This window comes from Myzus persicae, unplaced genomic scaffold, assembly GCF_001856785.1.
Source record: "Myzus persicae strain clone G006 unplaced genomic scaffold, MPER_G0061.0, whole genome shotgun sequence".
NCBI classification, from domain to species: Eukaryota; Metazoa; Arthropoda; class Insecta; order Hemiptera; family Aphididae; genus Myzus; species Myzus persicae.
In genome coordinates, this window is record NW_019103989.1 from 776,634 (window position 1) to 802,535 (window position 25,902).

General features: G+C 27.1%; 2 protein-coding genes across 8 annotated transcripts in view; one reads left to right on the forward strand and one right to left on the reverse strand.

The window, feature by feature from the left end:
• The window catches only part of LOC111037287 (multiple C2 and transmembrane domain-containing protein 1), a 66,469-nt gene extending 60,906 nt beyond the window's left edge, over positions 1-5,563 (forward strand). For 4 of the 7 annotated variants that reach the window (XM_022319773.1, XM_022319776.1, XM_022319774.1 and 1 more), the window contains 6 exons: positions 1,361-1,574; positions 1,647-1,792; positions 3,414-3,651; positions 3,722-3,828; positions 3,889-4,096; positions 5,117-5,561. In XM_022319773.1, the coding sequence (XP_022175465.1) occupies positions 1,361-1,574; positions 1,647-1,792; positions 3,414-3,651; positions 3,722-3,828; positions 3,889-4,096; positions 5,117-5,203 (1,000 nt within the window). In that variant the 3' untranslated portion in view covers positions 5,204-5,561. Of the gene's footprint in view, positions 1-1,360; positions 1,575-1,646; positions 1,793-3,413; positions 3,652-3,721; positions 3,829-3,888; positions 4,097-4,569; positions 4,662-5,116 lie in introns of all 7 variants that reach the window. The other 3 variants (XM_022319778.1, XM_022319777.1, XM_022319775.1) reach the window with 3 other exon arrangements.
• Positions 5,564-6,046: 483 nt separating this feature from the next.
• LOC111037300 (A disintegrin and metalloproteinase with thrombospondin motifs adt-1-like) lies at positions 6,047-23,378 on the reverse strand. Its single transcript, XM_022319806.1, has 17 exons — positions 23,003-23,378; positions 15,524-15,593; positions 14,821-15,074; positions 14,441-14,767; positions 13,745-14,006; positions 13,496-13,601; positions 12,905-13,039; positions 11,883-12,132; positions 10,862-11,064; positions 9,967-10,033; positions 9,783-9,897; positions 9,531-9,667; positions 8,465-8,746; positions 7,759-7,873; positions 7,522-7,679; positions 6,330-6,477; positions 6,047-6,192 (listed from the first exon to the last, which is right to left on the reverse strand). Exons 1-17 carry the CDS (start codon positions 23,063-23,065, stop codon positions 6,116-6,118), a joined length of 2,769 nt encoding a protein of 922 aa, XP_022175498.1. The 5' UTR covers positions 23,066-23,378; the 3' UTR covers positions 6,047-6,115.
• Positions 23,379-25,902: the final 2,524 nt, after the last annotated feature.

Below are 25,902 nucleotides of genomic sequence, written 5' to 3' on the forward strand. Positions count from 1 at the left end.
GTGCCAAAAATAGTATTTTACACGGAGTTTTTTTAAACAAATTTTTGGAACAAAGTAATTTTATAATACGTAAATAAAATATGAAAACCTTATTGTTTGGAACAGAGATAAAGAAATAAATAATTTTGTATTTTCAACGAAAACATATTTCAACCCCTCGATTCCATAGGGATAGTTTTCTCTCCGAGTTATATCATTTTGAGACACCAATAAATAAATCTATAATAACATTTTTTTAAATAAATATTCGGAACATTTCATAGTAAAAATATCGTAGTTCAACAACGGTAAATATTAAATGCTGAATAAATTTCAATTAAAAAAATGATTGAAATTTTTTTCTGAATAAATTATTGCTACTTATATAAAACTAGTTTTTCTAAAAGAAAATGTTATTAAATAATATATTTTGTAGATGAATTAAAAATGTATAAAAAAAACGTCTATAATTGACTGAGTAAAAAGGAAGAAGTATAAATCAAATAGTTTTAATTAGATTAAAGTAAACTAAAGTAATAATTAGTTTTATATAGTAATTTATTTATTTACTTTTTGAGTTGCATTAGACCATATAAATTATATTTGTTTGGTTAAATATGAAATCTATGTGCTTACAACTAAAAAGATCGTTCCCAATGCATAGGACGGTGTAAAATAATGAATAATTGTGTACACATACACCAATAATACATATGACTACTTATTCAAATGCCCCGTATAAACAAACATCGGTAGGTAGTCAGGTACTGCGATCACTCACTAAACTGTCAGACAGATTGCTTTTTTTTAATGTATAATTCATTGTCTATAGAAATAAATAACGTAGAAAAGTGCTATTTAACTCAAAAATGGAGATGAAAAATACGACATTTTTTTTTGTATTCAGTATGTAATCCAGTGAAACTTTCAAATAAATCACTCAATGACACTTAATAATGTGTATCGTTAACAAGGACTCACTTCTCTGCCCCAAGTATAAAAACAACGAATGTGTTATTTTTGCATTTCTAATAATGCTTAATAATATTTTAAAATATGACAGATTAATTATAAAAAGTTAAAATGATCCATGCTCAGAAAAATACGAATAAAAATCAACAAAAATAAAATATACCAAGAAAAAAATTAATATAAAATATAAATATATTGATTTATAAGACTGAAAAATTAATTACTTCTAGTTATTATTTTTCACAATCTAATAAATAGAAAATGTAATACACACTTTTATAGTCTTATTCATATTATATTTTTTCAATTCCCCCACCAGAAATTCAAATCAAACCTTAAGACTTTTGAGTACATCCTTGTCAATTAAAAAAAAAGTTTTGACTTGAGGGTTTTTTACTCTTTGTTTCAGCAACGTCAAAGATATCAACTCTGTTCTCGAAGTGACAGTTTTTGATGAAGATCCTGACTACAAAGTAGAGTTCCTAGGAAAAGTAGCCATACCTTTGCTTTCTATTAACAATGGTGTGCAAAAATGGTATTCTCTCAAGGATAAAAAGTTATCAGGCCGGGCTAAAGGAAACAACCCAAAAATCTTATTGGAAATGCGGCTCATCTGGAACCCGGTATCTTTGCTAAATTCGTGTAATTTCGTGCCTAATGTGGCTTTATTTAATTCTATTGTTGGTTAAGTTTAGATAAGAGCGTTTATCAGGACATTAAATCCAAAAGAGGAAAAATATATGCAACAAGACGTCAAGTTCAAAAGACAAACACTAATCAGAAATGTAATGAGGCTCAAACAGCTCGTCTTGTGGGCTATCGATATTGGAAAATACTTTGAGTAAATATTTAACCATAGTTTAGACCAAAATAATTAATTAGCCTATATATTATCAAAATCATCAATAAATAATATGTTATAACTTATAACTATTACATTAGGTTCTTAATATTAAGTACTAAAGTTTACAAACACATATCTCTCCTTATAAATTATTTAATATAATTTATATATAGATACAGAATAAATAAGTAAATGCACGAATAATGTATAGGTATGTTACCCGAAAAATAGACATCAGGTAATTTGAACTGTCTTCGGTATTATGCCAGTGCTTGATTTCACTGGCAAATTAGTTATACATTACATGAACCCTATAGAATAATTCTGTGTAGCTGGGTCCATGTAAGCAACAGCTAGTGTTATGATTTATTAATTACTTATTTATAATGCTTAGTTTAAGTCAAATATGTACTAAATACCTAATTAGTTTTTTTTAGTACAATTTTTAAGTTTTTCATATATTGTCCTTCCATTTTAATATATTTAAAATTCTTCATAATACGCGTTCTTATAATAATTCCTTGATTAAAATATATACGATAAAATTTTAAAAAGCCAGCTTAACGATTATTTTTCCACCAACATCTTTTATTGATAACCTTTTTCCTTATTGAATTTACTGTATCAACAAAAAACATTCTAATTACTAATTTTCTGAGAATATTTTTCATCTATAAATAAATAAATACAGTAAGTATATTAAGGATAGTTTCAGAAGATTGCTTTGGATTCGTTTTCGACACTCCAGTTTGTGAAGATAAAGTAATTTTCCGAGCATAATATAGTCACGAGTGCTATTCTTTTACCTTTTTTACGATTTTTTTTGGTGTATAACCTTTAAACCATTTATATCGGTCACTAGCAGGTAATTCTCTAAGGAACCCTTGCTGATCGATCCGCCTTAACAGTTATACATTGTTTTCTTTATAACTTTTACTTTTATATATTCCTTATTATTTAGTCTTATATGAATAAATATTCTGATAATAGTTCGTTCTTATTCTTATATATTCTATGCATTTGATATAACAAATAATAACAAATACTGTAAATTATTTAGATTTGAAAAAAGGAAAACACCCTTGTATAAGAAATATAATGATGTAGACCGATAATATTTCATAAAAATAAACACTCTACATTTCATTCTGAAGCATACCTACACCATTTTAATTACTTTACATTATTTCTTCTATAAAATAAGTGGTCCTACTTAATATTCATGTAATTTCAAACTTTACAACTGCGAATGAAGTCAACGGTAATCTGCAATGGTAGCGGTTTTTGTTAAAAGTTATAAAAGTTTTACCGCGTTGACCTACATTCGTATTTTTTTTTCTAAACTAATATATTTAATTCTTATTTATTACGAAACTGTAGATAACAATAGGAGGTCTGTATATATAATAATATATACATTGTATTAAGAACTTTAAAATGTCATACATTTTACTAAAACTATGTCGTAAAAAATCAAAGCAGATATAATAATTATTAAGTATGTCATTCGACTTATTTTTATCACCTTAGTGTGTGTTCTTGTACATTAACTACTGTTACCTGCCAAAACTACAATGAAAAATATACAAAATTGCATTTAACTACAACTTATCTCCAGGTACTGGGTGGAATGGGAGTCGCCGATTCACACCATACTAGTATTAATCGGGTTCGTGGTGGCTTGTCAGTTTTTCGAACCGTATATGGCACCTATTGCTTTATTACTGGTCTTCCTCAAATACTATGTAGCATATTCGTGGGGTGCGTCTAAATTAATCGACGAAGACGACGAACAACAGACCGACGAAGACGACCAAGACGACCAACAGGACGACCAAGATGACGAAAAAGCAAAGGTAACATCTACATATAATAATTGCAAAGAAAACTTTTATACACGATAATTAATATAGAAAATATTTACAGGAAGAAAAAAAATCTCTGAAAGAGCGAGTAGCCGCTGTGCAAGAAGTCACGCAATTAGTTCAGAACACAATTGGAGACATAGCTTCGTTTGGTGAAAAAATTAAAAAGTAATGATATTTTGCACTTGTCAATCGACGAAATTAGCTAAAATACATTATTTTTTGTAGCCTTTTAAACTTTTCCGTACCGTTCTTATCGTACTTGGCCATCGTGTTGCTGATTGCAGTTACAACAGTATTGTATTATATTCCAATAAGATATCTGATTATGGGTTGGGGCATCAATAAGTTTACCAGGAAAATTCTCCGGCCACACACAATTCCAAACAATGAACTTCTGGATTTGCTTTCTAGAGTACCCGACAACGAGGAGAAGGTAATGATAAGAATGCTTTTAACAGCTGGTAAAATATTCCTAACTATTCTATAAACAATAGTTCCAATAACTATGGTAAATACCAAGTAAAATATTTTAAATTTCCAAATGAAAATTCTTCTGCCTAAACTACACTTTCTAGAAGGTCTTTGAATGTTTACAATTCAAAAAATATAATAAACGACTTGTTTAATATACAATTATACTAATGAAATAGGTAATAGTTGTAGTTTTAAAATGTACAAAAGCTAAAAAAAAATTTTTTAAGTAAAATTGCAGTTTTGTTTTAAAGTATTTCAAAAACAGAATATTTAAAACCATAATAATATTACAGAATATTTGTATGATTAAAAATATAAAAATAATAAACCAAATATGGGTGTCCTAAATTAAACGATCATGTGAATTATATAATATTAATTTTAATTCCGTCAAATAATGAATTAATAATAAAATATAAATATTTTACACAGCGAAAATTCAAGGAAGTTAAATATAATCCAGAAGAAAATATAAAATGGTTTCGAATGTCGTAGGTAATTTTTTTTTGATAATGAATGATGAGGTATGTACGTTGGAATAATATTGTGTTCAAATATAATTGTATATTTATTTTTAGCAATTATGTTATTAAAATGATGTCTAACTATCTAAAGTATTTTAGAGTTAAATTTAACAATTTCTATAACTTTTTAACAATTTTAAAAATGAAAAAAAACCCTGACAGGTATAATATATTATACTTATTGACTATTGTACAATAAATTTCAACACCAAATCAAATATAGGAAAAAAACTGCAGTTACCTCTTACCCATTGTTAATTATTTTTGAATTTATCACAGTTTCCTTATTTTATCAAAAAAAAAAAAAAACAATGGATATCTTGACTTGAAAATAAATTACAAAATATTTTTCGTTTTTTCTGATAGTAAACGCATCATTGAAAAAAAAAATATTTTTAAAAAAGTATGTTATTTATGAATATCAATATAAGTAATAAACACAATATTTTATTTAGATTTATTACAAAGAACTAGCAACTATCGATAGTGTGGACGGAGGTGATAAATCAAATAAAGATTCAAGAAGAAAACAGAAGCTGTGATTATTTTTTACAATTTTGCAAGGTATTAATTTTGGTTGTTCTTAGTCATTAAATATATGGTACACATTATTGCTATTTTATTATCATTATTATTATTGCCTATTGATAATATGAAAACTTTTTGATCTAATTTCATCAATTTAAACTTAATTCCTTTTTTAAAAAATAACTGTGTGATATTTAGATTTGTTATTTTTACTTAAAAAATGGGCTTATATTTTAAACATTTTTAATAAGTTTTCCTTACTTCATTTTAATCAATATTTTAAAATGATTCTGTATTGTATAAAGTTGAAACTGTTTTTAAACTTACTTATTGTCTATTGATTTGGTCCTACACTACCAACATTATTATATACAATTTAATAACTGTTTTAATCTCATATTGTTTAATTATTATTTATTATTACTTATTTCTAAATTTTATTCAATACTGTTCAACGTATTTATTGTTATTGAGTGATTTTTAAATTATTTATAATGTATAAATATATAATATATTTGAATAAAATATTTTGATCTACAATACACGAACACGTGTGTTTATGTACAACTTTTTATAAATATTATTTTATTATTATAGTTTGATTAAAATAAAATGTAGGAATTATTGTACCTATTATTGATAAAACAATAACACCTATACTTTTAAAAAAATAATGCGATTCCATTTAGTTATAAATATATTAGGTATAGTTTATTATAATATTGATTAATAATTATAATAAATTAAAGACGTACGTATTAATATTATCATAATCAAGCACGTACGCATGTATGTACTAAAATTGCCTATACAAGACGCCGTTCGTGGGTTAGAAAACAATAACGGTAACGCATAAATTGATTGATCGCACATTTTTATATTTTCGATAGAAAAACTAATGTAGTCTTTACATCATATTAATATGATCACGTATTATGAAATTCTACGGGATTTTCAAAGTCCAGCGATATCATGTCACGGTCTATAATTGGTTTTCTCTTCCCTGCAATAAATAATAAAAATAATATCATATTATGTTCACCGATTCATTTTAAAATAAAATATAAAGACGACAGTGTTTGATTAAGGCATACAAGTTTGAAAAATATGTGTCTATGATAGGTAATAAACGGACGTTACCTCTATTTAAGAAATATTGTATAATATGTTCCATTGTATAATCGCTATCCTGCACAGGCAAACTTCTTTTTATACGATTATTTGAACTGAAATTATTATGTGACGTTACTTCTTCTACCGATAATGGCATGTTATCCAGTCCAAAATCCTATTAAAAAATTCATACACGTAATTGTAATAATAAATGAAACACCGTTAAGTATTAAGATAAATTATAATTTATAAAATAGTTTTTTATAGTTCAATAATAGCAAATAAACTACAAATGATAGCTTAGTCTTCAATTGGGATAAAAAGAAAGAAAATCAATTAAAAAAAAAAAATACTTTCCCAATTATAACATTTTGTATGTTTCACAAAATTATCTTTATAGAACTATTGAGCTATCTGACAACAACTAATAATTAAAAATTTGTGTTTGGATGAATTTACTGTTAAAGTTTAAAACATTATATTTATTTTATTTTAAAAATAAACACATTGAAAATAGAAATATAAAATGTTTGTGTAACTTCTTAAATAATATGTGTACCTTTAATTCATTATTATATTGCATGTACCTCGATGACACAATAAGAAAATAAATTAAAATTAAATTTTTTTATTAACATTTCTGTTTTTAAATTGTATTACATCTAAGTATTTAAAATAATTAAAGATTACCTACTATTTATTTTTATATCATATAACGTCTGATTAAATGGATTTAATTTATATTATCTGTTAAAATATAATTTATCGATAAGAAATGGATAAGAAATTATGTACAGTATATAGGCTTGTCATGTGTTCTTAAAGTAATCTGTTGTTTTACGTTAACTACTGTTCCGCGTATCACGAGAGTGTATACTGTATTTATATTTTTCAATATCATTGCTTATTTTGTTTGCTGTATTTTAAAGAGCTACAACTCTCGAACTCTAGTAACGAATATATCAACAACAGTTATTAAACAACTGTTTAGACTGTATATAGTATATATATCTATCTTATATAATATGCTAATAATTCAAATCAAAACATGATTTTTTACAATCCAGGAGGCAAGAATATTGTAGGATTTTAATTTAAAGTACATGGAATGAGATTGATCTATATAAATTACAAATAATGTTATCAATAAAATATAATTCTAAATTTTACTTATTTCACTGTATTCGATATCATAATTATGGTCTTTATGAGTACTCACTAAGCATTTTCCACTCAAACAAAATGCCCGTCGATCCGGATCTCCTCGAGCGCAATCAGTACCAAATGGAAACCATCCGACTTCTCCGTTAACAATATAAAACCTATGCTGCACCGTTTGATCTTGACATGCAAGTCTACATGGTCTATCCATATCCTCTATTATTTATTAAGATTAAGATTAAATACAAAATTAATTATTTATCGAAAAATTGGTTTTCAAATAACGCTTTCTTACCTGGCACTGATGACAGCTGCATTCCTAAACCAGAAAGTCTCTGCACTTTTTGACCATATTTAGTACAAATCGAAGTTGCATAATCGACTACAGATTTCAAACCCATTTTGCATTGCTATTATGATGAAGAATAATATTATATTATATGTTTGAATAATTATCACAATATTCTAGTACAGATACAAGTTTTCATTGTTCGCTCGGTAACCAAAATCAATTATAGTTTCTGATACCCACATTTAATTTTGCATTTAATTTAAATCATTTTACTTAGGTTTCATTCGATAATCATCTTCAAAATAATGTGCGACAAAAATGAAGGGAATTACGTGTGAAGTCATTACACTTTTTCATCAATTTTGTGAATGAGTTATTCATTACCGACTATCATTGATTTCAATAATTAAATAAGAGATAGGTACTAATTATGTGACAAATCAAAGACAAATCAACTAAAACTCTTTTGCCTGCCTTTTTTTTTAACGTTTAGTAAAAATATTGTATTTTATTTTAATACTTGTAAAAACTATTCGATTATTGAGATCCACATCATATAGTATTGAATTAGACATAATGTATTGATGTATAGGTAAACATATTTTTAGGTAATCTATATTAGCACGAGTTTTTTTTTGTACACCTTAAATAGTTGTATAAAAATTCAAGGTAAACGAGCTTAGAGCTTATATCCAAAATGTATACTTGCTTCTTTTTGTGGACGGCAAATCTTTATGCTCATGACTGGCTCACACGTCTTGCAAGTTTTACCTTCAACCAATTTAAGGCCGACGCCCGGGACCATACAACTATAGTGGCACACAGATACTGGCTGCCATTTCCATCCGACGACACTGGATTCCGCTGGCAAAAGCGGCAACGGCTGAGAAGGCGACCTCAGCTGATTTGTTGACTGTTCGTTTATCTCGCAGCTTTTTGCCTGCTCAATGTATAGTGTGTCCGGCGAAGATGATTTATCGCAAACGAATTCCTTTGGACAAAAAAATTATAAACAAATTCATCGTAGTTTACAGTAATATGATTACGTACAATAATATAATGTGATATACTGAAATATAATATTTAACTAGCAATATGCAATTATAATTTGGGCTAATAACGATTGCATTTCAATGACAATTATTATTGTCTATTTGTTGTATTTAATAAGTGAATCGTTGAATATTACATACTAAATTAATAAGATCGGAATCACGATTGATTATAATACTAAGCACTTCTGAGTACTGAAGGTGTATATTTCATGTAGCATATTTTAATATTGTAATATAACAGCCGGCATTTATATAGTACTCGCAAGTATAATAATTTATTATACTTCAGACAATCGAATTATCATAATATTCAAAGCCCTTGTATTAATAATGTTATTTATATTTAGACGATGTACAACGATAAGGCTTCGACACATCGTCATGTCTAAATAACAACATCGTTTATGATAAGAAATGGGAAATTTTCATTCAATTTTAGTAAATGTGCATTACATTTTTTTTGAAATTTTTGAAATTTGAAGTTTTTTTTCAGTTTTGATCTAATACTTTGGAGGGCTGGATTTGGCCTCCAAGCAGTAGTTGGTCACCAGTGATATAACATATGAGTATTCGAAGTATAGACTTTATTTTTCGATACTATTTATAATAATTTTAGTTACTCGTAACTTTTACAGTGAATGATAATGATAGTTATTAATTAATAGTTATTGTGTCAATACGTAGGTATATGAGTAGTTAATTATTGTATCGATAATGTACCTTACAATAACCACCGATGCAATAAGTGGATTCCTTATCCTTATGTATTTGGCAGGTTGTACCATCAGGAAAAGACCAACCCCGACTTTTTGTACCGCCTTTTTCTGTTTGACACCAAACAGTACACGCGTCTTTGGCTAAAGAATATAATATATAATAAATATTACTATATAAATGTAATAACACGTAGACGTATAAGACGATGTAGTAAATTTAGTAGAAGTAGTATTTTTGCAGTAAATTTGCACATACGATCCGAACTAATTTTTTGATAACCAGTTCCCAAAAGTTCCAAGTCGTATTCTTTAGCCCTTAAACATATCTCGTTCGCGAAGTCTTTAAGTGTAAGCTGAGGTGCATTTGTACACTAAAAACGTGTGTAGTTTATTAAATTCTGATCAATTATTATGAAAGCTTTATTTTCAAAATCACTTACTTGTTCTGTTGAACATGATTTGTACTTCTGATCTCCACCTGAACAAGTTTTGCCACTATTTTCTGGCCTAGAAGTTAATAAAATAATATATACTACAGGTATAATTTAAAAAATTAATTTAACAATAGTATAGAATAATAAAATAATATATGTTGTATATTATCTTAATTTCTAAACAAAATATTTACATTTTACATACGAGTATAATTTAATTTAATGTAAACTGTATGTTTTATCTCAGGATTAAGATTTTTTTTGTTTCAACTTATCATTAATTATACTAATTAAAGCTACACACAAATAAATATTTAGGTACACAAGTACGTGAATTGTTTACACGAATGTATTATTAAATGCTAGGAATTGAAATACGAACAACAACAAATTGAAATAATTATCAAAAGCTTAACTACACTTCTTTGTTCCTTTTACTTGGAATTTCTTGGTTCACATTATTGTTTCAGACATATAGTAATGATCATAACCCTGGATTCCTGAGTGAGAAAACATTTGGGCAGCTTTCCTTTACACAGTTATTATTTTTGGCACATGTTCGCAATAATTTATACAGCGTTGACATTAATGTCGCAGTATATTTTACAAAATGTGAATGTTCGTGAACAAAATGAAGAAAAATGTTGTTCGAAATTATAGAGCATTGCGTACTGAAAAAATCGTCGAAAATATTATTAATGGCAGAATTATTCATTTTCCAGTACATTACAGAATAATAAGCTCATTTAATCACAATAAATTATGATTTAAAAAATATTTGTATCTTCTTAAAATACATTTGTGTTTACTTTAAATGTACTAAACTATTTTGTTGCTATTCAATTGTAATAATTTAAACGTTACTGAGTAAACTATAACTTAAAATCGAAATACAGTTTACCTGGGATTGTTACACCTTCTAAACGAGGTCATTATGCCGGTGCTACCGCTATTCAGATCATTTTTATCACCCAGCAAACATGATGAAGCACAGTCTGAGTACGGTTGCCAATCACTCCATCCACCATCAATACTTTGATGCGGTGCAAATCCAGCTTGAAGAGCAGACAAGCCCTTATGTACACACCGACCACTTCTACACCACTAAAATTATTATTGACGATTATTAATTACAATATTAAATAATAATCAATGCGTTTTGTTATTGCGTTATAGTTATGCTTATGAATAGGAAACAAATTCTATTGAATGATTTGAATTTAATTAATTTTAGCTTCTAAGAAGTGATAAACAAAATAACATGCTCAATAAAAAAATTATTATTTTTAACTCAGGGTTTCTGCAATTCAAAAACAATAAGTTCAAAGATATTTTTAATTTTTGATACATCATTATTCATATTACTTTTTAACAATTATAATAAATAATATGTAATAAATGTTTTTGAGAGGACGCTTCCTTTGAGTTTGTTGTCTCTTGTACAACATACCAAATATTCGTCCACTAGTTTCAATAGTATGCTGTTAGATTCGATATTAGACTATTAGAGAGAATTGACATATAATACAACTTTTAGGTAAGAACATTATCTGCACGAGTCGACGATTTTTTCGATATTTTAACTATCGAACAAAATATGGGTAGTGGAATATCACAAATTAAAAATGCTCATATCTAGCTTGAAAATTAAAATAACGAATAAAATCCGACGCTTAATCACAAATAATGTTCTTACCTAAATGTTTTTGCTAATAAGTAAATTCGATCTAATATCAAATCTAACAGAACACTATTTAAAGTAGTGAACCAAAATTCGGTATGTCGTGTAACACGGTGACAACTCATGCATGGGTAGCATCATCATCCAATGTACTCTTAGTCCTTGGAGTATAAATTATTTTACCTACAAATCTTATTTTAACGGCATACATATATAATATATTCAAAACGTAAAATCTTACTTTATGTGGGCCACACACAGTTCCTTCTAATGCAGGGTGCGAAGTCCATGTATATCGGTCCCGTTGGCAATGTAAGTCCCGACAAACCTCACTCAAATCTTGACTAGTGGCATGTACACTTCCTCGGCCATATTTAAGCAGACACTGTTCGTGTGCATCGAACCGCTCGCCAGGCAAACGACCTTGTTGTTTATGGTCCATGTACCCAGAAGTTCCACTGTCGTCAAATAAGCACCCTGCTTGAGAGCTCCTAGACACATTTTAAGTTATTAATACCAAGTAACAAATTATTACATAACTTAAAAACAATATGGTTAGAATTTATATTGTCTTTAAAATAATAACATTATTTAGAATACCGAATGGATGAGATCATGAGTATATTTTTTTTATTCTAAATAATAAGGTACACATTAAAAAGTTTATGATGTGTACAAAACCAAAATAAACTAAGCAAATAAATTAGTGACCTGCTAATCCTGCTATGATTATATTTTTGAAAAACTATAAGGTTTCGAAATCGTCAATATTGTATTGCTTTATTTTAAATCATAAATATGAATATAATTATATAACTTTATCAGTTATTATAGTTACTAGGTACTTAAAAATTTCTCCTTAAAATAAGTACATACCTATATTATATTACAGATGTATTATAATTTAAACTTATACACAAACTCAATTTATTATTATTATTTTGTCTATAATAGGTAGGTGAATAAACTGTTCAAGTTTCAAAATTTTTATCTTACCAAATTTTGTCTTAAATTATATGATACAATATTAAAAAGACAATTTAATCAATTTGTATTATCAAAAATAACACCAAAACGTTAACTTTCACGAGTAATACTACACAATATTCCGAGTAGGTACATTATTATTATTATTATTATTATTGTATACAAATTAAACATTAAAAAGTGAAAAAAAATTAGTTTAAACGATATCTATCATTAGGTATATAAAAGATATTGATAAATAATAATAAATAATTGTAAAAAATGTAAGACTCTTACTGTAAAAACTTCTCCAGGTATTCATTGCTGCACGTGGACCATGTAATTTTACCACTTCCCAGGGTCGGTGACATCAAGTAACTCGTCGGATCACAATTGTTGTCCGATGAAGTTCCATCGTGCCGCATTCCCAAACTAGAATAAACAAATTAAATACCGGACGGATCGATTATTTATTTGTATAAGCCACGGATAGCAATTTATAGGATCAAATAATCGTCATTCTTCACGTAAAACTGGTTGTCGTGCCCTTGAAATTTTAGTTCCATAATTTGTTATACACTATCCCACGAGTTTGTTGATCATCTGATACCGACATGATATTATAATGGAGCGTAGAAAATGGATATTATGTCCTTTTTTTGTTACAAAAAATATATTTGGTTTTTTTATTTTCAGTAAAAACACTAAGAATTTCATAAAATAACTTATCTCATTAATAAGATATTAAATTGGTAAAATGTTCTCTGTAGATCATTATCACATGGATTGAATGCATTGAGCACGAATGTATACAAATAAATTTTATTTGCATATTTTAAGTGTAAAATTGCTATCATATTGAAATGTATTGATTTTTTTATCTCTTACTTATGGCCAATCTCGTGAGCGACCACGTAAACGCTTTCAAAATGACGTCCTTCGTTTACAGTACAGCTGCTAGTTTTCGTGCACATGCCAGCGACTGGAGCGAGACCTAAAATCAAAATATAATATCATAAAAAGTGGATAATTTAAAGGTATCGTATAAATGTACAAACAAAAATACGTGTATGAAGTATGCTAATAAATCGTAGTTTTCAAAACTCATCATACATAATAATATAAGATCAGACTCACCTACCACTTGGTTACTGATTTTACCATTTTTGCCGGTCACAAACAAATCAAGGCCAGTCAATATAACGGCATGATCCCAATGCAGAGGATCCGAGTCTTGAGGTGGATTTTCAGTCTGTTGCCATTTACAAAAATTGCTTAAGAATCTGTCTATATCATTAGACCTTGACAGTCCTTCGGGATCTGAATGCAGAATCTCCAGTCTTTTTAAAATGAAATTAATTTGACGGCCTAGAGAAGGGTCGTGATACAACAAATCAACCTAAATGACCCAAAAACCGAATTTTTAATGTTTGCTGACACTTTGATTTGATCCAACTAGGCCATCATATTACAACTGTTACGATTCCATTATCATTCATGCGTACGATTTGACGATGTTATTGATATAATTTTTAAATACGTTTGTCACCTTTTACTTTATTGTTTCCGCTATTATAATGCTGTTCAATGAACATCGTCATTAGATAATCATTATTTGTTCTCAAGCATTAAATTGCATGTTAAATAATTTTTAATGTGAAAATTAGACAAGACAGTGCATTATGATTTATGAGGATTTGACAAATTTGAATGTGAACGAAGTGAAATTATTGTCAAGCTCCGTACACCTTGCGATATTTAATTTGATCGTAAAAAACATTCTATAGGACATGAAAAAGTAATCAGTTGTTTCATAAAGCTTAATTTACTTACAGCGTTGACCATAGCTAAAACAAATCGAATAATTTCTTTTTCGGTGTTTGATTCAAAATTCACGGCCATGAGCCTATAAAGGTCCTGGTCTACAAATATGGCTATTTCCACATTCAACACAGATGGTGGCCAAATAGCTCTTTTTGATCGAATTTTTGGTAATTTATTATATCCATGCACGGTGATAAATTTACCAAGGGAATCTTTTAGCTTGGCTGGGTTTTCTAGTCGGACGATTACGTGTGGTGTTTCGTCCAAACCGTGAAATCGTTCCGGTAATGGACTTATGGCATAAAACTCATCCTCGTTTGATTTAAGAATGCCCCTCTAAATAAAGACAATATTACAAAAAGTAATTTTGAAATATCAGTTAGATTTACCAATCCGTTGCAGACGTCAAGTGCAGCAACGTGTGGTGAAAAACTATGGTAATAACAACCCGTATCATTCCATTGATCATCTATTATTTCTGATTTTCCGTTTTTTCTTTTTAGTATGACAAATTTGTCGTCAAATAAATCGTCATTTTTTTGTAAATCTAATTGGAAATGACGACCAAATTGATTAGACGTAAAATTTACCAGTCCGATTTTCGGCATATTTGGATTTAAGTAAGTTACACCAAAATGTTGACCTGTAACAATGTAAAACATGCATAATATTATAATATTATTTAGGTGGTATATCGTACGCGCCTCATATCAGTTGTATCTAATTTTAAAAACAGAATTTTCCACACAAAGGTTAATATGACATTCACGCGTAATTAGTTTTTTCCTGTAAGATAACGCTGTCAACTAACGAGAAAACCCTAACTAAATCTATAGCGTGTAAATACACAACAATTATAATACTGTCCACGTGTTATTGACCTCTTCGGAAACCCACGGAACCATAACGATTAACATTTATTATTTTAAACGTAGGTATATGTGTACCTCCCACCCCGATTTAAATATTTTGTAACAACTTTAATAACAATTCATACATTTTCACTTTTTTCTTTCGCACTCCGTCTAGGTATCTAAATGTGTTCAAATAATAATCGCTGTGCGGAACTAAAGCATAACCGACAGTACTTACTTGCATTGGGTCCAACGAAATGTCTCCATTCTGATGGTGTTAAATGTTCAATTAGATTCGTCTCGTTGATCTAAAAACAATTCATTGCGTCAGATAATTTATTTATTAATATTATTAAATATGTTAAAGATTTATATTAAGAATAATAAACTATTTGGATGACAACATTTTACTTATATCATATATATATTATACTTTTTTAGCAAAATAAACTTAAGTAAATAAATATCTCATAATATTATCTGATTAAGTTAACCTGATTAATGGGTTATATTTAATTCAGTTTTGACCTCACATACTTCTCAGACATATCTTTTTACACTGACCTGGCGCAATCTCATTTTAATTGCCTTTTACGACAATCGTGAGGGTAGATAGGTACATAGAAACATTCTGATCCCATTCTAGAGGAATAATGAATTATATGTAATTAAATACAAATTTTTCAAGAAAATTGTTTTAGAATATTATGGTTTATGATACGATAACTTTAAAAAATTAAAAAAATGAATATATTTTATTTTATAATTTTTCGTCTTCTCTACATTTATTTTATAATTACCTACTCTAATACATCAAAAGTATACACGTGTATTATATTATAACAATAAAGACTTAGTGGCAATGTCTAAACATCTGCAGTCTGCAGATAATCTTTAACAACAATATTTTTTGTCATAAAATAAGAACTTATTTAAAATAATTGCTTATCATAATAATGTAAAGTGTATCTCTGTATGTAGATATTTTTAAATATTGTTAGCACATCAATCTTATAACCGAAGTGGATATACATACACGTAGGTTTATTATATTTCATATAAAATTGGTAAAGCTTATGCCGCTATAGAGATACGAATAAATAGCTATAGACATGATGAGATCTTTTGCATTGCATTGGATAGTATCAAACGTCCCTAAAGACTCTGGGACTCAAATATAGCTATAGCAGTCTGAGTTATTTCAAATATAAATAGGTATCGTAAACTTTCCATCAAACTCAAAATAAGTCATCTTATTGCAAAAAGTTTAGGTCACAATCCGATGAACGAAAGTAATCCTCTTAGTTTCTTTAAACAAATAATCGTAAACTATATGTACCAATGATGTATCTAGAAACGACTGAGGGAACTGCATCCCAGGAAAATTTTTAAATAATTTCATGTGTTATTTGAACGAATATATTATACATAAGACACGTAACCATATATTACAATATTGTTATTTATACTCGAATATTTAATAAATAAATCATAAATGTATTATAAGCAAAATCATAGCTAAGTCACTGATAGATACCAATATTATAATTAATAATATTATTACATCACTGTGATTCTTAAAATATTTTACAAACAACCATATAATACATCTTTAACTAATCTTGTTATCTTGTCTATTGATCTGTTTTCTCAATTATATTTAAGTAGGCACAATTTTTCATTAATAATAATTAATATTTTTTTTTTTTTAATTTAATACATGTAACGATGATGGCCCGGTAGTCTACGCTGTATAATGGTCGATAAAATAAACTTCCCATCCCAGGCATAAATTTTGCTATAGTCAAGTAGAGATACATATTATGTACAATGTATACTTTGCATTATTTATTAAGTTCCTGGAAACACTTAGTACATTGATCAATAACCTATAAATAAGGTCCACAAAAAAATGTTTTCTCATCAATTAGGGTAGAGGAATCTATTTGTATTACAATATTTTATACTAGTTACGTGTTAAAAATTTCAGAAAAATATTTAACACCAATAAATATTACAGTTAACGTTTAAATTGTTAAAAAAAGCAAAAAAAATTCAATATAAGGTATGTAAAATAATGTGCCAAAAAACAAGATTGATATTCAAAGTCTTTTTTATAATTATTAATTTGAATTCTTAATTTGTTTTAAAAAATACAGTTAAAACAAATGTTATAGGCATAAAATTACAGTAACACTGCATTAAAAACAAAGCATTTAAAGTTTTTAAATCTATTCTGTACATTATAATTTTAACTGAAATAATCGTTAGTGCGTTTATCATTCTTAACTCGCATACATTTTATGCATAGCATACTAATGCGCATAGTAGGTGATGTTTAAATTACAATATTTAAAATTATAGCAACTACCATTGATTTTAATTTGTACGCTCTGTTTATCTCAATGCAATCAAACATAAATAATTAATTTACCTACATAACATAACAAACTAAAATATATACATAACAATTTTAAATATTCAAATCACTTTTAAAATACATTTTGAAATAAATATATAATTTATTAGATTTATATACGACGTAGGTACACATATTATTTTAATATGCGTATAAATAACTTATAGTTATATATTAAGTAATATTTTAATAGTCAAATCAGATCATTCCACGATAATATCCAATAGTATAGGTATATAGAACTTAAGATGGTCTCTATGGACTCTCAATTTTTTTTATCAATTTTTTTTCCTGTATAGGTAACCGATAGCAGAGGATTTTTTTTATCTCAGTAGTCATTATAGATGATATTGACAAAATAATAAATTAAATAGGTTAGGTTTGGCACTATGAAAGCACTTGTGGAGTTTCTTGGTGAAAACAAAAATAAAATAACTACAATTCACGAGCATTGTATAAATATATTACCCAGTTTGTTTGTATTTGCACACTCTTAAATCGTAAATTTAAAATAATAGATGGTTAAATTTAAAATATATACTATTTGTTCCAAAAACATAACAGAATATTAGATGTAATAGGTATATTTATTTGTCAATATTAGACAAGATAAGACATGACATAGTATATTATAGAAGTATTATGACATGACTTCAAAGTTAGTGATAGGTATAGAAATGTTTTGTCTTTTCTCCTGAAATTCAGTGTCAACGCCATTTGACCTATTGACATTGATATATACTTATTAGGATATGTGTATATACAAATATATTATGATATGAAGTGTAGATTATCATAGTGTTGCGTTACAACTCTGATGTAATTTTCATTTATAATTAGGTACATTTGGAAGAAATATTTATCAATAATAACATAAATAGTTTTTTAATGTATTAGGTGACTATTAAATGCGAAAACACATCAACAACATTGTAAGCGAGAGAAAAAAAGGAAAATTCTGTCCATTCAATTCTAATTTTAACAATAATATAATTGTTGTAAAAAATTAATGCGAAGTGTTTATAATTGAAATTTTAAATAATAAAATAATCTTTCTTGTTTGTATCTTATTTATTATAAAACATTAAAAATTAGTACTTCATAAAATGATTATTTTATAATTACTTTGAGAATTTTTTAACATTGTGAAACTAAAAATACCCTAATTATCCGAACTGTACCATGCAAAATATGAAATACAAAAATAGTGACCCAATAATACGTTTCCGGATGGTTAATTTTTCAGCCAGTAAAATAAATATGATGAGCGTTGTTATTTCATATCAAAGAGATTTCTTACTACTGAAATATTCTGAAAACGTTAAGCTTAGTGAACTATATTACATAATTTAAACAAATTTAAGTAAATTAATTAACATTATCTTAAACTGATGATTGACTTTAAGTTAACTAACCATATTCATATATTATCCAACTAGATAAAACTGATAAATCGAAAGGCACCTACTTATAACATGATTAAATTTTCATAAATCATAGACGTATGGACAGGTAACAAATAATAAGCTTATCAACTTCAATAAGTAGAAATCAATAAAAAAAAACTCCCTTCTTATCAAATTAAGTATTATTTTTATTGTTGAGAGTTTTTTTTATTTTTAGTTTTTTTTTTCAAGCGAATTTATCATACATAGGAGTTAATAATACATTTTTACATTAACAATTAGTTTTTACATGTTTTCATTAACTTATAAAAGATCAATTATTATTATTAGGTATATATTTTTATTTCTATTTCAAAAATAATTTTGAAATATTTAAGGTTATCAACCTGGACAACAGGATTGGTTCGATTTTATAATATTTGCTGACAATAGCAGGAATTTTACACTATTATCTAAACAGACTAAAAAAAAAAAAAATGAAATAAAAAACACACTAGCTCAAACAATGTGATATTATGTACAATCATATTTGATATTCGGATACATACATAAAATTATATGATTTTTTTTTTTTATTATTCACTATAAAGTGTGTCACTGATGCGTGCAAATCAAACGTGTCCCAAATGGGCAAGGTTATCGGGAAATAAGCGTTGCAGCTATAATACGAGTGTTCGAACATTAATGGCCTTTTCTCATCATTGTAACAATTTTGTTTTTATCAAACTGATAACGGATCGTTTTTTTGATTTTTTCCATGTCGTGTGTATAATAGTTATAGTTAGGTACCAGTACCAGTTACTTACATAGTACATATGGCTAGATTTGGTATAAAGAGAAATACTGGAATACACTCTGTTCAGGCAATTGGATTACAAAAACAATGGTCTAGTGGACCCGAGACAGGATGTGCTATGAAAGTAAAAGGTGTACATAGTACCTATATAAGAAGGCAATTTTTAAAGTTATTACCGAATCGTTACTTTCCTCGCGTTTGGTTTCCAAGTAAGATAATCATTCTGTTCTTGCCACTGATATTGAGAACGTATACGATTTTCCCTAGAAGGAACGCATCGTCTGTGGTCCGTTGCGCTCCATGCGCTTAACAGATATTATAATAAATGCAATGAATATACGATAAAGAGGAAAACTCTTATTCAGATCGATTATGTTTGTTAATCGATGCAGAAATGTCTTATGAAATGATGAATACGAACACTGGAGCGAATGATTTTAAAATACAATAATTATACTCCATAGACAGAGAAAACTTTTAAGTTAAGACAAGGCAACACTTCACAGTACTCGCTTACAGCAGCTCTCAAACCATTGTTGAGGAATTGCTCAATCATTTGTTGTATATTCGAATCAGAAATAACGAACATCGTATAGCTTAACACCCGATTAAACATAATTGAAAAACTATTTATATACTTACAATGACCTTGTCGTGCAATGACCAACAAACGTGATCTGTATTAGTACAGTAAATTAACCATTAATGTGTCAATTATCTATTAGTATAAACGTAATTTTGGAGCTGCTTATTATAGACTGCGTACTTAGCCAATAGACATACTTTATTCACTTAATTCATGAAACAATAAACAGTACATTAAAATAATGTTTAAATGTTTAAGTACTTACCTACTTTTTTTTTTTATTAGCCTTCATAAAAAATTGTATCTCAACAGTTAAGTAAAGTAAATACTTATTAAATATGAAAAAGTACATTTTAAAATACTTATTTAAAAAAAAATATTTTGCATTGTGTTTTCATCATCTATTTTACAAAAAGGTTTCATTTCAATTTTCAAATAGTATATTTTTTGACACTACATTACATTTTATTTTTACAATAAAGCTACCACTATTTCCAAGAAAATAACTTATAACACAGAACCTTATAAATTAATTGACTTCAGTGGCATTATATATTTGAGACCATAGAATTGTGTAGTATTAGATACGAAACCAAGTCTATCGTAAACTAAATTTTACTGATTTGTTTTATACACCTGGTTTTCACATGAATTATGAGATGTTCTAGGGGAAACAAATTTAAAAATGTTGTTATTCATAATTTATAATTCATATTAAGTTTCTCTCCCAAAAACATACACTGGTTGATTCGCCACAGCAGTGGTCATTTAAGTTTGAAAATTGTGTATTAGGAACTCAATGTAGAGTATATTACCATTATTTTTAGTACGCAAAAGCTTCGATTCCCTTGGAACACCAATTTATTAGAGTATTTTTATATGATACTCAAAATACTTTTCGAATATATTATATTATTCATACATAGTAGCATATCTTTTTATTGTTATGGACGTGACTCCGTTAGAACAATGGAGATAACGAAGGTAAAGCACTAAAATAAGTCCGGAAGAGACACGAAAAAAAGTGTTATAAATTATAAAAGACAATCTATATAACATTGGAATGACATTAACCGAGTAGGTGCCAGCTGATAATCAATAGGTTTTCCAGCTCAGTGTTATTAAAAGCCATCAGGTACCTGCACATTAAGTACATTTAAAAAATAAGAACACATATTATCGTGTGGTTGGTTAGTAAAAAATACATATAGACTTTAATGTCTATACTCATTTAAATCATACCACACTTCCCTTTTCAAATGTATGATAAAATTATTAATCACTAAACATTTTATAGACAGTGATATTATCTATTTGAATTATTATATATTTTACTTATATATTTTTTTTATTTCACATACCAGAGTTAACTCAACGAAACATATAATTTATAATACAGTACTGTTTGATCTTAATAAATATACCTAGGTACAGAAAATATTTAAATAAATGCCAACTAATCCCTACTATTAACTGTACGAATAAAACAAAGAAATAGTTTTTGAATAAAAAATATAAAGTGGTGGATATAGATGAAACTATAATAACAAAATGAAAATAACAAAAAAGTTACTATAAAAATTGCATACGTGATATACCCATTACGCCAACTAACGTTTATATTTTATAATGTAAACATTTTAAGATACCTAATTGATTAATTTGAATAACAATACATTTTAAAAAAACATTTCTTAATAAAAATTTAGGAACAATAGTTTTCAAATCTTTAAGTTTTGAGAGCTTTTATAGAATAATATAACTGCACATTTTTTCGTTAAATGTTTAATGTTTACCGTATTTATAAACTATAACCGGTACCTATTTACTTATAATTTCTATTTATTATCTACGAAAATAACTATTTATTTTCATACAATAGTTAAATTATGCTGATGTCTTAAGGCACCACTAAAATTTCTATTTGGAGAGGAACTTATACACATTAAGAAGTTGGAGCTTATCAATTTGTATTTGAAAATGTATAAAAAAAAAAATCGTAATTTGAGAATCTTATCCACACACTTTCAAAATGTAATTTATATTACATATACCTACTGCTATACAATAATAAATTGTTTAATTGTGTATCACCATATAGAAACATTGAATAACTGTCATATCATTTAAACTTCCTCATTTTTAAAATTTTAGCTTTTAAAAAATCTACTATGATATTTTTTTCTGAAATGAACTGTTTAAGTCTCTTAAATCATTTTGCCAATATGAATAATTTGTTTTTGTAAGTATAGGTATCTATTAAATTTGAGTAATATAAACATAAATGTAATTACATAAAATGCATTTCCTTAATAAAAAATCTGCTAACATTTAAACCAAGATATATAAGATGGTATTAACTGAATACAATTATTTAAATTTAATTATGACACTATAGGTACATGCATTAAACCACTTGTATGTTATTATAAACCTATTACACATATTATAATATATTAACTATTTAGAACGCAATTAAAAATTATAATTAATTTGATATAAAAAATTACCTTAACACTTTTTAACGGTTGAAGTATCCATAACAGCAAAAATAATTCAAATAATAACTGCATTATTTTTTAAACGTCTAGTTTCATAACTATCAAATGTATTTTAAATCTACATTGATATTTTTATATTGCATTGATCTTCTTGTAACTTCCAGTTATTACACTGCATGTTACTTGCCTTAAACTCCAATTATTAAATAACACATTCCACTTATAACAATGGTATCGTAAATTAACGATATCTGTAAAAACGATTGTACGAAATTGAACAGTTACGTAAAAAACGCGATAAAACATAAATAATCGCACACAACCATTTCATCCGCTAGACTAAAACGAATGGTGTTCTGCTGGAAACTGACTGCCGGCTATGCCTGCTCTATCGTGGTGTGTATATACATAAATATATATATTTACAGGTATAAAAGAATACCGCCACTTGTTAAAAAATTACAGCATAATGATTGTTTACGCTTGTATATTATATTATTATGTTACTTCCCTGGTGTCGTTTTGGCGCACTCGTATATTAATAATAATAGTAATAATATTTGTATGTATAAACTGGTTCTTCTGCATAATCTTAAAATTATACGTGTTAAGATATTTTTTAACGTATATATTTGAACAGCGAAATGATCTTAGATCAATTTATAATAAAAGTTTCATTTAATTGAATAGGTTTTAATAATAATAATACAATTATACTATGTTGTACTCGTACTTAATTCAATAAGGTTTAAATTTATTTATTTATTTCATTTTAATGAAAATATCATATTATTATATGGTTATTACATTATTTAAGTTTTAGTTGAAATTCTTAGAAATGTAAAGACAAATCACTAATAAATTGACTTACCATTATTCGTTAAAATTAAACTTTAAATTTTTATGATATTCTTATCAAATTTTAATTTAAAACTAATAAAAATAATTGTTTATAAATTAAAACAAATAATGAAGTCAGACAGAATAATACGATAACAAAAAATATATTCGATTAATGAGATTTCATATTCAATATCAAAGTAATGATATTTTATACATTATTCGTCATGTGTTTATTACAGTATACTGTTATAGGATAGGTATAGAACAAAAAACCAATTGTTGGAATAAATCATATAAATCATTATTTAATTTAGATAAAATACAGCATTAAAAATTAATCATTTACACAATCATTCATCATAATTATAATTGTATAATGGTCCATAATATACGTATGTATAGAACTTGCCATATATAAATTTATTTACTGTGGTCGCATTAATTAAGCTTTATTTATTTATTAAAAATAAAAATATATTACATGATTGTAACCAATCGACGCAATAAATAATTCGTTGTATAACCTTGGGGATTAGGGTTGTTTATATTTAAAATGAATTGTATTGCATTAATCCTTAAGGTTAGACCCTGTTCGATTACTTTCAGCGCAAGGTATTATTTTCGCACAAATAATCAATAAAACTATAAATATAAACCTATTTACTCGTATTCTACATTTATACTTAACAAATTAAATACGTTAAAATAAAAATTTACTACAATCATATGCGTCACCAAACGGTGGTATATTATACATTTTAGCTAATATAACAGATGATTTTTTTAATAAGCCGTACTCGGTTATTTTTTTTAGTTGAAAAAAAATTGGTCTGCATATTTTACTAACTAATTAAATGCCATTGGTGTGGCATGACATGGTTTCTTCTAACCACCTGCCTCACCCCGCCCCCTTGGACACCATGATGATGGACATATGACTGTACAGAAATTCGGGGCGCATTATTTACCTCAACTTTATGAACAGACTTGCATTTGCATAGTTGCATCGTGTAATAAACAAGACAGTTACCATATGCCTGACATAATTTTTAAAAATGAAATAAATTGTTTACATTTAATTGACTTATAAAATATGCAAGTAAAATTGTTTTAACTTAAAAATAATTGAATACTGCTTACTCAAAACTCATCCGTTTTCCGTCGTCCCCCATGTTTAAACAAAGCATGAAACGCCTTATTTACAACGATGGCCGAGGAAAAAGACATGTACAATGAAATATAGATAAATTATGATTTCTGCATGCTTGCAAATTTTACTTAGGATCTTCGTATATACAACATGAGACTCGCTATAAAATATTGTTACTTTAGGGTTTCATCACTTGCAAATATTGAAATTCCATAATTTTTATTTGTTTATTTATTGACACCTGTTGTAAGGCATTAAATACAATAGTATGGATAACTCAGCCAATAGTATAATACGCCTAATATAATTTATAGCATTCTATAACTTTGAGATTTCTTATAGTGCAGAACAATAGTATATATTATATATATATATATGTAAATTTATTTTATATTAAGTGTTGACATTTATTTGCATGTAATTAAATAAACAATATTTTTAAATATATTATGAGTGCGTATATGCTATTTCTATATAATTGTACGTACATTTATAACTAAGAAACTAAAGAAGTAGTACTGGCATATTATAGTATACTATAATAGTCTATTATTTATGATGTGCTCCGAATTCCGATTACATAAAAAGATTGATTGAAACTATCAATCTCTATTTTTTTTTTCGAAAGCTAATAATATCAAGAAGATAATCATGTTAAGCATGCTGTGAAAGTATCACTATAAGTAACCTAATATGATTATAATTTATAGAAATCGGCATGTGGTTGATGTATTTTATGCCACATTTTCAATTATATGACAACAATTTAAAAATAGAACCTACAGTATTATTATACATTTTATTAACGTAGCTACCAATGACTTGGTGTATAGCTATATGATATATACAATTCTTAGCTAAATTGAACATAAGAAAAAGACTACTTATTTACATTGAAAAACAAATTTGATAAATT

Excerpts from the sequence above, each read along its gene's own strand:
- LOC111037300 (XM_022319806.1), bottom strand. The coding sequence starts at position 23,065 with ATGCAGTTATTATTTGAATTATTTTTGCTGTTATGGATACTTCAACCG. Across the intron at positions 14,007-14,440 it reads TTTTAGCTATGGTCAACGCT|GTTGATTTGTTGTATCACGA; the intron begins GTAAGTAAATTA and ends TGGGTCATTTAG. Across the intron at positions 7,874-8,464 it reads TTTGCCGTCCACAAAAAGAA|CAATGCAAAATGGGTTTGAA; the intron begins GCAAGTATACAT and ends TCATCATAATAG.